The 14630-nt window shown below is 42.1% G+C and overlaps 2 protein-coding genes across 3 annotated transcripts in view; one reads left to right on the top strand and one right to left on the bottom strand.

The window, feature by feature from the left end:
* LOC116313265 (frizzled-3-like) overlaps positions 1-3594 on the top strand; it is a 29881-nt gene extending 26287 nt beyond the window's left edge. The window contains exons 8-11 of one of the 2 annotated variants that reach the window (XM_031730887.2): positions 1414-1562; positions 1945-2056; positions 2592-2755; positions 2847-3594. In XM_031730887.2, coding sequence (XP_031586747.1) covers positions 1414-1562; positions 1945-2056; positions 2592-2755; positions 2847-3069 — 648 coding nt within the window. In that variant the 3' untranslated portion in view covers positions 3070-3594. Of the gene's footprint in view, positions 1-1413; positions 1563-1941; positions 2057-2591; positions 2756-2846 lie in introns of both variants that reach the window. The other variant, XM_031730886.2, reaches the window with a different exon arrangement.
* A 2487-nt stretch (positions 3595-6081) lies between these two features.
* On the bottom strand, positions 6082-13880 carry kif28 (kinesin family member 28). Its single transcript, XM_039614133.1, has 27 exons — positions 13806-13880; positions 13034-13225; positions 12841-12891; positions 12607-12759; positions 12480-12515; positions 12265-12384; positions 11830-11937; positions 11566-11720; positions 11371-11482; positions 11225-11292; positions 10928-11080; positions 10731-10809; positions 10530-10620; positions 10290-10350; positions 9859-9982; positions 9628-9763; positions 9415-9533; positions 9192-9299; positions 9010-9102; positions 8354-8494; positions 8184-8254; positions 7974-8108; positions 7576-7742; positions 7235-7329; positions 7015-7147; positions 6749-6882; positions 6082-6527 (listed from the first exon to the last, which is right to left on the bottom strand). Exons 1-27 carry the CDS (start codon positions 13878-13880, stop codon positions 6345-6347), a joined length of 3093 nt encoding a protein of 1030 aa, XP_039470067.1. The 3' UTR covers positions 6082-6344.
* Positions 13881-14630: the final 750 nt, after the last annotated feature.

Raw genomic sequence — 14630 nt, 5'->3', positions numbered from 1 at the left:
GTAGGTATTTGTGAAGGAGGGGAGCAGAGTGGGGCATGCATCATTAGCTCAGCTAATATAGCTCTCAAGACCAATTCCACAAAAAAAAAAAAACTCTCCCATCTTTGTTTTGCTCCGTTTCCTTTTCTCTTTGTGTTTCAGTTGATTTTCTCATGCTTGCATCTTTCAGCTCCTCTGCTCCCTGGGCTGCTTAGTCACGGTCTGCTGCCAGTCCTCCATAAGGGCTTTGTCCTGTTTATGAAGATGGGTGGGAATGCAGTGTTTCATATAGTCTGGTGCTAAATTATTAACCAGATAATTGTGCACAGTGCAGACGCAAACATACTCCATCCCTCCCTGTGTGTCAGTCAGTTGGATGCGTGCACACACACACATACACCTTTACTTAATAAGGCTTTGTCATTGTTTCCATCACTTGTCACTATGTGTGTGTGTGTGTGTGTGTGTGTGTGTTTGTGAAGATCATGAAGATCCCCTTTACGTTCTATTTCAGCTCTGGAATTTCAATATTGCTGTGTGTTATGTGATCTTTGCCCGGGGGTTTTCTGTGTATGAGAGAGGGCGCAGTTGCTTGTTCTTGGATAATTGAAGATTCTTTTGTGGTGTTAAAGTTCATTTGAGTTTCTTTCTTTGTGTGTGTTCACGGGTGGTAATTTACTGAAGACCCAGGGCTTCTCGTTTTATCTGATGATCTAAATAAGACACATTTCATCTCAGCATGGGTGACAGAGACTTAAGCTAATTAATAAATGCAAATTCTTCTGGGCCCAGATTTCAAAAACAAGAAACCTCTTATCTCACTAAAAGGCTCAGCTGCTCAATTGCTTTAATAGCATCTTTAGGAAGATTTTTACCTTAATTTAAAAGGAAAATTTAAAGAATTTGATATCTTAAAGGCCACCTAAAGTACAAAATAATGGTTTTCCACAAAAACCTTTTAATACAATTCTCACAGTGAGTTTGATGGTTTCCCAGAGTGAAGTTTTATCGGACAGATGAAACCATAATTTGGGAGTGAACCACACAGAAATAAAACACGCACTTCTTGAACCTGCGTTCTGTTTGTTGTATTTCTTAAAAATCTGGGATTTATATTCAATAAAAAGGGGACCAAGAACTGCTGTAAATCTCTGCCCTCTGCTGGGAGATCCATCAAACAGCTGGGTTTGTCTAGATTATGTTTGAGGATTTTAGTTTGTTAATGTTGGTGGATCCAAAGCTTTTAGCATATCTTTCATGTTTAGTTGTCGAGGAAATATTCTACTGCACAATTAGTCTGCCTACATTAGAATCAAAGCCTTTGCTCTCTTCCTCTCTCTCTTCTGCTTCACTTAACTCAGTGTTTTTAAAAATTCCATGCTGTGCTGATTAGATGATTGGGTCATTAACATGTGCATTTTATTTTATTTTCAGGTTGAGGAGACCAGCAGGCCGGCCATGGTTTTGTTCCTAATTAAATATCTGATGATGCTCGTGGTGGGGATCCCCTCTGTTTTCTGGGTGGGCAGTAAGAAGACCTGTTTTGAGTGGGCCAGTTTCCTACATGGACGCAGGCGCAAAGAGTAAGAAGAGACTGTGTGTCTTTTAATGTTCAAGAGAACTAAATTGTGTTTATCACAACTAATTATGCACTAAGAAGTATCTTGTACTTTGTTTCACGTGCAATTTTCCTTCCCTCTCAGTTGTTCAGGGGTTTAGTATCTCTACTGTATTTACCTTTGTGGTGACACGTTGCTATACAACAGCACATTAATCATTAATCTTCCCTATGCTGTCCTTATCAACTGTTTTCTTGTCTCTTTCCCGTATTTCTTCTTGAATCCTAAATGTCTTCCTACTCCTTCCCCCCCAATCTGTCTCTTGGTTCCAATTTTATCTGCGACTTGTCCCCTCTGTAAAAACTTCCCACCTCTGACCTCCTTCACCTTTTTCTGTCTGCAGCAGTGGGGTGAATGAGTCTCGCCAGGTGCTGCAAGAGCAGCCGGACTTTGCTCAGTCTCTGCTGCGTGAGCCCAACACCCCCATCGTTAGGAAGTCCAGAGGGACATCCACTCAGGTAGGACTGCAAAGACAACAGTGATTAAAAAAAAAAAGCAGGAAGGAATTATTTATAAGTGCCATGGGAGTAAAGTTCAAACATGAATGTCCACAGGTTACGGCTCTGAGCTCATTTGAAACTGATGAAAGGAAGAGAAAACTGAAATGAAAGATTGTATCTTGTATGCCTGTTGCAGTCTCTTTTGTCAGCATCTAGAAGCTTTGATAAAGGTTTAATCAGACTTGTGTTTTCATGTACGTATTTCTTCATTGATGATATTTAGCCGCATCATCAATGAAGCTTTTCAACCCCTGTGAACCTGGCTAGGTGTCTATCATAATAATAAAAGTAATAACCTGAGGCATAATCTTGTCATTAGATTTGAGTCAAGATCCAAAAGATATGAATTCTTATGCTGGAGTAATGTACACAGAGCAAGATGTAGCCTGTTAGATTTGAATATTTACACGTTGTGCAAAGGTGTCAGGTGTTAAAATAAATCTTTAATCTCAGTGGTTTCAGCTCTACATGTGTTTGATCTCTCCTTCTGTAGGGTACTTCCACACACGCCTCCTCCACCCACTTAGCTGTTCTAGACGACCTAGATGAACCAGTTAGAACTCACCACGGGCACCCCTCCTCCACCAGGAGTAAGGCCAGCAGCGTCCACAGCAAGGCCAGCTACCACGGCAGCCTGCGCCGCACTCGAGATGACAGGTAGACCAGGAAATCCACGATACTCTCGCTTTCTCGCAGACGATGTGAATCAATCGAAGCTCAGCTTTTCTTTCATTGCTTCTCCTCTTAGGAGCGATACCATGGTTTACCGAGGTACAGAGGACCGCAGTTTCCATGGCAGCAATCCACGTCTCGACCATCCGCTCTCCACTCACAGCAGCCTCCATCAGATAGACAGCCACTCGAGGCACAGCAGCCAGCGAGACGTGTCTGAGGCGCCACCTACCCTCATCACACATGGAACGACGGCGAGCGACGGCCGAGCGGCTGAGAACGAAGGCACCAGCGCCTGAGACACTGGATCAGTGAAAGGATGGAGACGTGAACTCAGCAGATACACAGCAGTCTGTTTGTGTTTTCTTTTTTGAGGATGGGGAATGTGTCTCTGAGTGCTGTGTTGGTAATCTGTGGTTGTTTGTGAGCAGTAACCACGACTCCTCTAAATTTTGATGGAGTTTTGCTGTAAGGTGGACCAGTTTGCTCACTGAATTATTTTGAGTTTACACCTGGTCTGCTTGATGCAACAGGCTGAGCTAACAGGAATAAATCCCCGTCCTCAGATCTTTTGGTGACACTCGAGACATTATTCAGGGAAAGCTAGCAATGGAAACAAACAGACATTGACAAAGGTGTATCTCAGTCTGGTTGATAGTGGCATCATCCATATATTGGTGATCATCTTCTAGGACCTATATGAATATAATGTTAAATACGTGAACACTGCCGACTCTACTGCTCTGGATTGCAGCTCTTAATGAGTGACGTTTGTCTTTGCGTGGCTTCAGAAAATGGAAAAAAAAAATGGGCCTAATGTGAAATCATGGACCTCTCTGTGGTTTATTGAGTTATTTTTATACTGTGAAGTTTGTCTTCTGCTGCTGAAAGCTTCATTGTGTGTGTGTGTGTGTGTGTGTGTGTGTGTGTGTGTGTGTGTGTGTGTGTGTGTGTGTGTGTGAGTGTGAGTGAGTGAGAAAGTGGGAAATGGAGACATCATTAGTCATGTGTTTTTAAATTTTAATTCTCCCCTTGAGCTTGAAGGAGGGAGCTGAAAGAGGAAACGTTTTCCAACCATGAATGTAAAAGGGTTGTTTCAGAGTGATAAAGTATGGCCATGGCTGTAATGGATCATCTGTGCTCTTATTTACATGCACAGATATTTATTTCAAGTCAGCCAAAAAAGTATTTTAGTACTGACATATACAATATAAAAGGTGGACATAGCTACCATGTACTAGTTTGTAAAGTCCCATCTTGAAGCTTCGATGAGCCATCTCGATGTTTTGAAACTGGATGTGATGGAAGAAAGCTGGTTTGACTGTGAAACTACACACTCATTGGCTAACATCCTGTCAATCACAAGCTATCATTATTATTATATCACAAGTTATTTTTATTCAGCGTGATCTCAAATGAGTGGCTGAAACAACCACAGCTATCGCCCCCTGGTGACCATAAAACAGAATGCAGGTTTAAGGCGTTCACAACTGGAAGCCACGTCCATCTTTTATACAGTCTTGTGAATTGTCTGCACTGAGGCTTGAGCCTGGCAAAGAAGCGATAAGGCAACTTTGGAAGCAAGCAAGATAATATTTTACACATCAAATGCATGCTCAGTGTTTTATAAGAATAAACAAGATAGCAGGTAAAAATCTAAAATATGCCTCCTGTGGCTTTACAATCTGATTAACACACAACCCCGTGTTTTTACCCTCTGAAAAAGAAAGCTGATAGATGTTAGGTGAGAACAAAATCAGTGTATTCAAACCCCATGGCTGCACAGATAGGACTGTAATTTAAAATGGAAACGGATAGCAGTGCTTCACATGGGTTTCCTTTAGGAAGGAAGTGCTCTTTTTTTTCCTTATGTAATAATCACCAATGTACTATAAACACCAAAACTTCTCCTGTAAATGCTCTGTGATCATCTGTAGTCCCGTTCCTCAGGCTCAAACTTGCCCAAAGAGGTGCAGACAACTGACAGTCCAACATTAGAAAAAGAAATGTTCAGTAATTGTGCTTCATGTTCTCTGACATTTATTTTCTGCTCTTTGAGCAAAAGGAAATGAATATTGTTTCATGTTCATGCAGCTCCGTTTCTTCCCTAATCCTAGAAACCTGATTAACCTACCTCACCTGGACCCTCAGCTTTCTCTGTACTTGTACATTCATGCTACTGGGTGCTGTTCTGGAAAGAAAGATATTGATCTTAAACCTAACATGATCAGTTCTGATAAAAAAAAAAAAAAAAAATTGTGGTGCTTATTTGTGAAGAATCTCAACTCTCCTCGCAGTAGAATATCTGTAACTGTCTCTCCATCCCACAGTCTACCTCTTCGGTTGAAGCCAGGCTTATCCTCTGCCTCTCACCGTTGCCTCGCTCCTCTCCTCTCTGTCTGTCTTTTTTTTAAATTTCTCATGAGCAGCTACGTGCTGTCAGCTTGTCTGCCTGCATATTTCTTGTACATAGATTTTTTTTTTATTATTATTATTATTATTTTTTTTTTATTCTGTACTGTGTGATGACTAATCTGCCTCACATCTGCCTCTCCTCCTGTAAATGTGCCCACGCTAATCTTTTTTTGGACCTACAGCAACTGTCTGTACTCTTAGAAGTCATGACTGCTTACAAACATCAACCGTTGTGCTTTTTACCCCTAAATTAGACGTTACAGTGAGACGCTGTCGTAAATATGTCATAAACTCAACATAAGGAGACACGATCTCGCTCTGCTGTTTGACATCTTTTCTTGTTCACTTACGTTAACAGTAATCTCCCACAGTGAGACACGAGGAAGATTTCTGATGTCCTCCTGTGATACAGCTTCAAAGTGAACTACATTAGCTTGAAAACACAACGGATTTTTCATGATGCTTAAAAAAAATGTGTAAGAATTTTGTGAATTTTGAAACTTGAGCTGTCTTTGCCTTTTAATTTATTTGCAGTATGGAACTGTAACGATGTCTTTTACATGCAGTCTAATAAACTTTTTTTTTTAAATAGACTTCACTTGTAGTTACTCTCTTAATAGTAGACTTGCATATACATTGTTGTTACCCAAGCGAACTAAAATATCTGGAGATAAGTTGATGCCACCGGAATAAACTACACTTTACAGACAAAAAGTAAGAAGGAAATATTACAGAAAATATGGTGAATACAGCCCCTTTACTGAGCATTTGCAGCCCCTCAGTTAATTTGACTGTTAAAACAAGTGAGTGGAGCTGCTGTGCCTCAGATATTAGATATTAGGGATATCTGCTCTCGGTGACATCCTACAGAGCTAAGAGTCGAAAAAAATGAACTCTGAGGTTTTGGCTCTCAGGCACCTCATTATCTTAATGGTTTTTCCAGCTTTAACACAAGCATGTACCATTTGAAAAGTGTATATGACAGAAAATGAGGAGCATCATAACAGATCCCCGTCATGTTTATTTCCCCAAACAAAGAATTTAGTTTGTAAGAACCTGATCTGCTTATTTCATACCCTCCTCAACTGGAATATCTGCAGAATGTGAAATTAAAGTGTCAACATAAATGTTGACTTTCCTAAAAAAATAAAAACCCTGGTCAAGACCAGATTCCTGATCGTTCTCGTTTCCGGCGGACGATGGCGGCCACATCTTGTTTGAGTGTGGAGACGCTCTGTTCCAGCTGCTCCGAGAAGTCTCTCAGCAAACGACTCTGCTCATCCACAAACAGTCTGAGCCCCAGCAGGTCTGACTCCTCCTGGAAAGCACGCACATTAACATCCTGCATGATGTGCAAACAGGAATGTTTTACCCATGGGCAGGATTCAAGCTGTTCAAGTGTAATTTATCAAAAGATTTTGTAAATTGCTATAACATCAGCGCCCATTCTCTGAACCATATTCCTTACGTTTAAAGTCAATAATTCTTTTAAGATTTTAAGCATGTCCTCACTGTAGTAACACTAACTCACGCTAAGACAGAAGATAACACGTGAATACGTACGCTGGGCCTGTGTCTGCGCAGGCGCTGCAGCTGACCTCTTACTGAAGTCATGTTGTGATAGAAAACCTTCAGAGCGCGGGCAAACTCTGCATCACAGCTGGGACGCACCGAGCGACTACGCGCAGCCTCGCCACCTAAAACCAGAAGAGAGAAATGTGTGTGTGTGTGTTTCTGAAAGAGCAAGTCAAAAGCTTCCAACGTGATATGCGTGGTAATTTTTTCAGTTCTTTGGAATAGAAACACAAACTCGTGTATGTTTTAGTTACCATTTCTGGCTGTGTTGAGTTGTTCCCTCAGACTGTGATTCTCTTTCCTCAGTGATTCATTAACACTCTTTAATTCATCTAAGTCCTGCTGAAGAGCTCTTACTGAACAACTGAGGTCTGAGGAGTCCACAGGCTGCGATAAAACACACACACACTGAATAAATAAGACAATAAATAACTCATGTCAAAGTAAACAATTACTCCTAAACGTCTAACTCACTGTGTTTTCTGTTGGACTCGATTCATCGATGATGACGATGCTATCTGTAGTCATCCGCACACCTTCCAGTGAACACTTCAAGTGAGTGCAGCCCTCTGGGATAGAAAACAAGCACTGAGCAGCAATTTTGAAAGAAACTTTCTATTTCAGCTGTGGCTTTTCTTAAATCTGCATGAGAAATTAAATAATGTGATGTATAATGTACACACGATGAAATTAAAATCCAGTTTAAATGTTTACCAGTCGGTTCGTTAAAAAATATTAAGCATCTCTTGTTGTAATAGCTATCACTGAGTTTACTTACCTCAGGCAAAATACCGTAAAAAAATGTTCATCCTCACCTTGAAGGCCCCAGAGCTCCAGCACCACAGCGCTGCTCTGCAGGTAGTCTAGCAGACGCTGGGAGGTGTGGAGGGAGGCAAAGTGGACTCTGTGATCCAGCAGAGGATTCACGTTGTGCCAAACAGCTGGAGTGTACAGAGGCTGGCTGCAGTCAAATAACCTGAAACTAACAGAGTAGGGAGATTAAGTAATGTCGGAGAGAAGAAAGCATCTCACCACTCTCTTCTTTAGAAGACGACATGACAGGAGACTTCACGCTTGAGTCCACAGTACCTTTTCAAAAGCTAAAATTATTAACAGCTTCCTCTATGTGCCAATAAATATGTACCACGTCTTCATCTCCAAGTTCAATAGGATTTAATGCAGTGTACTCTACACCGAGCCACATGTGCCTTACCCAATTTGAACCCCTCGATTGCGGGCCTCTCTGATCCAGCGTAAGCCACAACACTGATCCAGGACCAGCTGGAAGTCTAGTCGTCTACCCAGTATCTCTGATGGGTCAATCAGGATGTCATCCTCACCCAGAGGGCTGGAAAGTGCAAACGTCTAGTTACTGATATACCTGTGTCCTGAAGGTTTGTGTGTCTGTGCATGTGTGACATACAGTCCAGTTGAAGAGCAGGGGACCAGCTGTGTTTGTAGAATGCCTTCCTCTGTGCCCTCTGACCCCAACACCTGCAGACCGGGATCATCACCCACTGACTTTATTTAACTGTCATCTGAAAATACTTTTAGATGAAGGTGCCAGTGTGTATGCAGTATATCAGTTTGTACCTCTAGCTGCTCTTCCAGAGGAATGCGGAAGGCCAAAGATTGGAGCCAAAGGTGGGCAGTGCCCAGGAGAAGAGGCTCAATTGGATCCCAGAATGGGTCTTTATCTCTGGGTAATGTTACTGTTGACAGCCCGGCTACTTCCTAAAAAAATAAAAGTCTTAAAAATAGCGTTACTGGTCCGGAAAGGTTTATGCTTTAGGAAGTGCTGACCATCCTAACAATACGTGATGTTAATATAGCTTTTATATCTATATATACATATACACACACACACACACACACACACACACATATATGTATATATATATATATATATATATATATATATATATATATATATATATATATATATATATATATATATATATATATATATATATATATATATATATATATACATACACACACACACAGTGTGTGTGTGTGTGTGTGTGTGTGTGTGTGTGTGTGTGTGCACCACACACACACACACACACATATATATATATATGTGTGTGTGTGTGTGTGTGTGTGTGTACACACACACACACACACACACACACATATATATATATATATATATATATGCAGATGCTTAGTTTAGCTTAAACATCTGCAGAGATGTAAAGGTAAATACAAGCAGACAAACATCAGCATTGCTCTTTCAGCTAACATACATTGTCTCCGCTCTGCTCTGCCAAATGCTGCTGGTAAACCTCTTCCATCAGAAACTTGCGGTTAATAAACTTGGCTTTGGACCACATCCAGACCTGCAGAGTCCATGCAAAGATTGTAATCTTTCAAAGTGACGCTCCAGTTTACACAAGTGACAAAACACCCCGTACAGGGACAGACCAACCTGCTTGGTTCCTTTGGAGGTGACTCGGACAACAATGTCTTTCTCTAGATCGTGGCCTTTTGAATCTGACAGTGCCAGATTTTTTATCTCCAGCTTGAACTCCACACCCTGCAAACACAATGCAACACATGGCCAGAATCTGATGACGCACAGGAAACCAAAGATATTTGCTTTCTAGGAACACGTTAACTGCAGAATTCTTCACCCTGAGGCCGTTCGTTACCTTGCTCAATTCCTGGCTCATCTGGTTGGCCTCAGCCACCATGGGCATCAATTTGATGTAATCATAGAAGACAGCTAGCAGACTGGGCTCTGTCTGACTCAATCCAGCACTGGACTCACCTAAACACATGCAGATGAATAATATAATGAGTTCAGTGAGTTTCCTTCAAAAAATAAGAGCCCTTCATGTGGAGTTAATCACGCTCCCGCTCACCCAGGTGGATGCCCTCAGCTGCAGCCAGTTCAGACTGGAAGTAATCGTAATCATAGCGACTCCAGTCATCCCCGCATCTCTCTGATGGATAACCAATGAACAGGTAGGTACAGTTGGAACCCAGAATGAGGCGATCCTGATAAAAAAAAAATATATATATATATATAGTGTATACTTTAACAGCATGTCACACAACCACATCATATAATTGAGGTTTGAGTCAATACCCACCAGGTGCTGCAGCTCTGTTGTCTGAGAAACAGGATTGCCATTTACAATAACCTTTGTTCCTGCCATCGGGGTCAGCGTTACCCTGCGCTGTTCATTCCTGAACACAGCATGACGTTCCTGGATCCTAACGCACATAAAAACAAAAAAGGGGACTCATCCGACTCCTTCCCAGCTCCGTATATTTTTAGTATTGGACTCTGCTGCAGTAGGTTTGCATGATTCACACATCAAGATAATCCTTAGTTATGTTATTACTGGATCTCCTCTCATTTTATGGATACCCACCCTTTAACAGCTTTTGATTGGCTGCCCCTCACAAACAATTTTATGTAAGACAGAAAACTGATGTAAAGAATATTTAGACCCCATCAGTGTATATGCATACAGAAGAAAGACAACTTTCTTATTCTTTGCAATGATGGCAAACTCACCCTAGACCCTTGATACAAATGGACCGTGGGGAGGAGTCACACAGTCCGATGTCCCATTCCCCTGAAGATAAAAAGATAATCATTTCACCAAACATGTTAAAATCAGCAGAACATGTTTGTTACATTAAGCTGTTTAAGCTATTTAACTATCTGGTATTGTCCACCTTTAGTAGCTTCCTCTATCAGGGAGAGAACCATACACCTCGTGGTACAGAGACAGAGAGATTCAGATGAACTAACCCTCCTGGATGAAAAGCTTCACCACCCCCGACAGCTGAGCATCCTCGTTGATGTTCAGGATGTAGGGATGCATCTGCATCATCCTCCTCTCCTGCCAGTGAGGACGAGGGAAACGAGAAACATCCATTTAAAGACACTACATACAAAACCTCCATTTGCAACCTTTGCTTGTGTGTTTTGGGTATGCATGTATGCATGCACCTGTGTGATGTTAGCATACTGTTGCTCCCAGTCTTTCAGGGCCTCCTGCACGTGCTGCTCCCATAGAGTCTGAATGGCTCTGATCTGAAGCTCATTGTGGGTCAGCAGCTGACGGAGCTCCTCTGAACACACAAAGATACGAGACGACCTGTCAACAGGTCTTGCCGGCTGAATCCCATTCTGCTGCATTCAAACACTGATTCTTACTGGTTTCGTCATTCGCCCTGCGTCCCTCCTGGCCCAGACGGCTCAGACGCTGCAACAGTCTGGCGTTCTCTGCCTTTAGTTCTTTAACGAGGCGCTCGGTGGGGCTCTCGTTCACCACTGCACGGTTCTGGATACGCTTTGCCCTGAAGAAGTGGAAAAGGTGGAGGGACAAGAAGTGAGGTGTGGAACGACATAAAGGAGAGTATAAAAGTATAAAATTTATATTAAATATGTTACTTATAGAGCAGAAGGGAAATATCCAGAAGACTTTACAGTGCTTCTTGTACCTCTCAGCGTAGCGCAGCGTGGAGAGAGACTCCTCATAGCAGATATCAGCAGGGCTCAATGTGGCAATCTTAAAAACAAATATATTCAATTTACTTTAAAAGCATCTTGCAAAGACTCAACCTCGTATCAAATGAGTGTCCGTTACCATAACAGTGCGACTGTTGCCTCCCAGTGCAGACTGCAGCAACTTTGTGAGGGCCGAGTCTCTGTAAGGAATATGGACGACCTTCTTCCCCACCGCAACATCAGCCAGGGAGCTGGAGGAGAGATGAGGGAAGAGTGTCAAAAATACTAAAAACTAAAGTAAATGCAAAGTAAATCAAATCAAACAGCAGGTCACCTGATGACATTGCCCAGGGTGGTGAGGCTCAGGTTGATTGCCGTGCCCTCTTTGAGCCTATCAGCTTCTGACCCCGATGAACGCTGCCGCTCACTGCCAGCCAGGTCCACCAGGTTGATGTTGGACTGCTTCGTGATGCTCTCTTTAGAGAAGATCTGACAGGGAGTTACGGTCACTTATATAAATGTAGATTTATACAACATATGTTTGTTCTTGTATTAATTATGTTAACAAATTGGAAAAGTGTGCACAGAACCTCTTTACCTGTTTGAGCTGGAGGATAATGAGCATGTGCGAGCGGCTGCTGTTGGCGTTCATGTGGGTAGCAGCAGTGGTTCGAGTCCTCGTCCCCTGCTCCATCAACTGCTCCACCTGCAAACACATTTTTCTGAAAAAAATCATATTTTTTTGTTTTTAGATTAAACAGCAGCATGTCCCTTTGTATGCCCAGTGTGGTGGGGCTCAGACTGATTGCCGTATCCTCTTTAACTCTGTTACTTTCTGACTCTGATGAATGCTGATGCTCACTGCCAGACGAGTCCAACAGATTCATGCTGGACTGCTTCATGATGCTCTCTTTGAAGAAGATCACAAAGCATTTATTTCCCTAAAGATTCTAATATTAACTGCACATGACTGCCTTAGCCCTTGGCTAGTGCAGTTGTTTGGTTTGTATCCTTTTTCCATTCATCTCTCTACCTGAGCTGCAGTCTCGCAGGGGACTGTGCGGAGACCCTCCACATAGAATCCTCGTTGCTGCTCCTCTCGGACTCTGAGCCCGCCCGGAGTCCGAGACGCCCGAGACAGCAAGTCAACCACCTGGACAGAGAGGGGAGGAAAAGCAAGAGTCAGGAAACATAATGGCATCGTAGCATGTATCATATCCAGATAAACGGATTTGCTCCAAATACCACCTGCTCATTATAGATTTCCAACATACTGAAAAAGACCTGCAGGGACATAAGGGAAAAAACACATTTTAAATCATTTACACACTTAATCATTCGTAGCATTCTGCATCATCTTGTGTTTTTCTTTCACCTGACATTGTCTGTTCTCCTGGTTTTCTCTGATGGCTTGAAACAACCGGTCGCAGAGTTTAGGAATTAGGCCTTTGTTAGGCCCATAACCCATCATCGAGTAACTCTTCCCCGAGCCGGTCTGACCGTAGGCTAACAATGTGGCATTATAACCCTGCGCATGTAATTTTAGAACATTTATTATTAAGAGTTGATAACATGAGATAGAGAGTATCAAATAAAGACTGAGTGCTACCTGCAGCGCATTTTCCAATATTCCTTCACCCAAATCTTGGAACACGCTGTCCTGGGAATGGATGATATCTCATGAGATGTAAATTAATTCTTATTAATCTTATAACTCACTTCATATCCATTCAGATTTATTCTGCCCAAACCATCTAGATTTTGTCTTGCACAACACACTCCCAGCTCATTTATGACCTGACCTGGTCAGCGTATCTCCCTCCCGGCTCTTCAGGCACATAGACACCCCTGTGGTCTCTTGTGAAACCGCTGTGGGACCAATAGGCATAATCGAAACAGAAAGACCGTCGGTTCTGGGAATCCCGTGGGTCCTGGATGGTGATGGAGCTCGAAACCATGGAGATGATACAGCGACTGCCCGCATCCCTCTCTCTCTGAGTGAAGGGAGAAAATGAAAGAAGATGAAATGATAGAGAGAGACTAAAAAGAGCAGGGAGAGCAAATGGTTTATAAAAGCATTTATTTTAGATTTCAAGGAAAATGTGAGGGTAAGTGGAAGGGAAGGTAGGCGACACAATAAGACACAATTTGAATTTTTTGAAACAGTTTTCACCAGACTCGGTACAGTCCTACTGGGGGACAAGGGTCAGTGCATATATAGATAAGGAAGAGACATCTTATGAAAACTGATCACTCCTGATCACTGAACTGATCACTTTATTACATTCTCCAAATCCACAGAGCATCTTTTTCTTTTTGATTTTATTTATTAAATTACGCTGCATCTGTCTGCTCAGACTGAAATCACTAGCCCTGTGGATTTAATGTACTATTTACTGTTGTACATGTTAAAAGAAGCAACAGGATTTATCAGGGTATATAAAGTATGCAGTATATCAGTGTGGGTCACACCTTAAGAATACAATATATGAGTATTTGAAAAGCAGACCGCAGACAAAGGCTTACAAAAGAAAAATAAATAGTGGTTATTATAGAAAACATCAGCACACTGACCTTGTTGAATGGTCGGACTCTGACAGCCACTTTGACACAGTCCTTACTGTGCATGTCTGAGACTTTAGCCCTCATGGTGCAGCAGGCGAGTATCGGCACAGGACACGGGCAGACCGAGTGATCAGCTCCCTCACTCAGAACAACACAATGCTGTGTCGAGTTACACGGTGACATGAGTGCAGTCGGGGCTGTGTGACAGGAAGGCTGCTGTACACTTTAACCTGTTTAACTGAAAACATGGAACAGTTTGCTAAAAGATGGAGGCAATTTTAAGAACGGAAGTGAAAACAGAATGGCATTTAAACAGATCCTTGTCTAATGTTATTGATTACTAAAGCACTTCATACAGCTCTAAAAACAAAAGAGAAGTGCTGAAAATACTACTACACATTTTATGATCTCTGACTACTCACTAAAGTAATGATCATGAGAGTTGTTATGGGTAGAAATATGCTCTTTCTTTCTTTTTCTTTTATTTACCCTCTCCTAGCCTCTCTCAGCAAGATGGACCAGAAGAGAAAAGGCTGGTTTCACTTTCACCTCATCTACACTATAAATTATAAAAGAGACACAAAAGCCCTGGGGGAGTACACAACACACTTAGATGTTTGTATAAAAGCATGTCTAAGCCTTCTGTGAGATCAAATCTCACAGCAACAGCAAGTGCTGGTGTAAAGATGCCAAAACCATCCCTTTTTTGTTGGGGTGTTGTGGTGGCGAGGGTGTAAAGCTCGACTGACTTCCCACCTCTGAGGGACCACAGGATGTCGCCTGTGTTATTTATGTTTTTATTTTTTTGCTTTCAGGTCCTGTCAGTGGCTGACA

This window comes from Oreochromis aureus, linkage group 1, assembly GCF_013358895.1.
Source record: "Oreochromis aureus strain Israel breed Guangdong linkage group 1, ZZ_aureus, whole genome shotgun sequence".
Classification (NCBI taxonomy): Eukaryota; Metazoa; Chordata; class Actinopteri; order Cichliformes; family Cichlidae; genus Oreochromis; species Oreochromis aureus.
Note: the sequence above shows the minus strand (reverse complement) of the source record. Positions and strands in the feature narration are given on the sequence as shown.

What these genes read in the sequence shown, in the direction of transcription:
- kif28 (XM_039614133.1), bottom strand. Translation starts at nt 13,880, where the DNA reads ATGAGGGCTAAAGTCTCAGACATGCACAGTAAGGACTGTGTCAAAGTG. An exon ending in GAGTCCGACCATTCAACAAG is followed by an intron (nt 13,226 to 13,805) that starts GTCAGTGTGCTG and finishes CCCTTCACTCAG; the next exon opens with AGAGAGAGGGATGCGGGCAG. An exon ending in CAACAGAGCTGCAGCACCTG is followed by an intron (nt 9,764 to 9,858) that starts GTGGGTATTGAC and finishes TTTTTTTATCAG; the next exon opens with GATCGCCTCATTCTGGGTTC.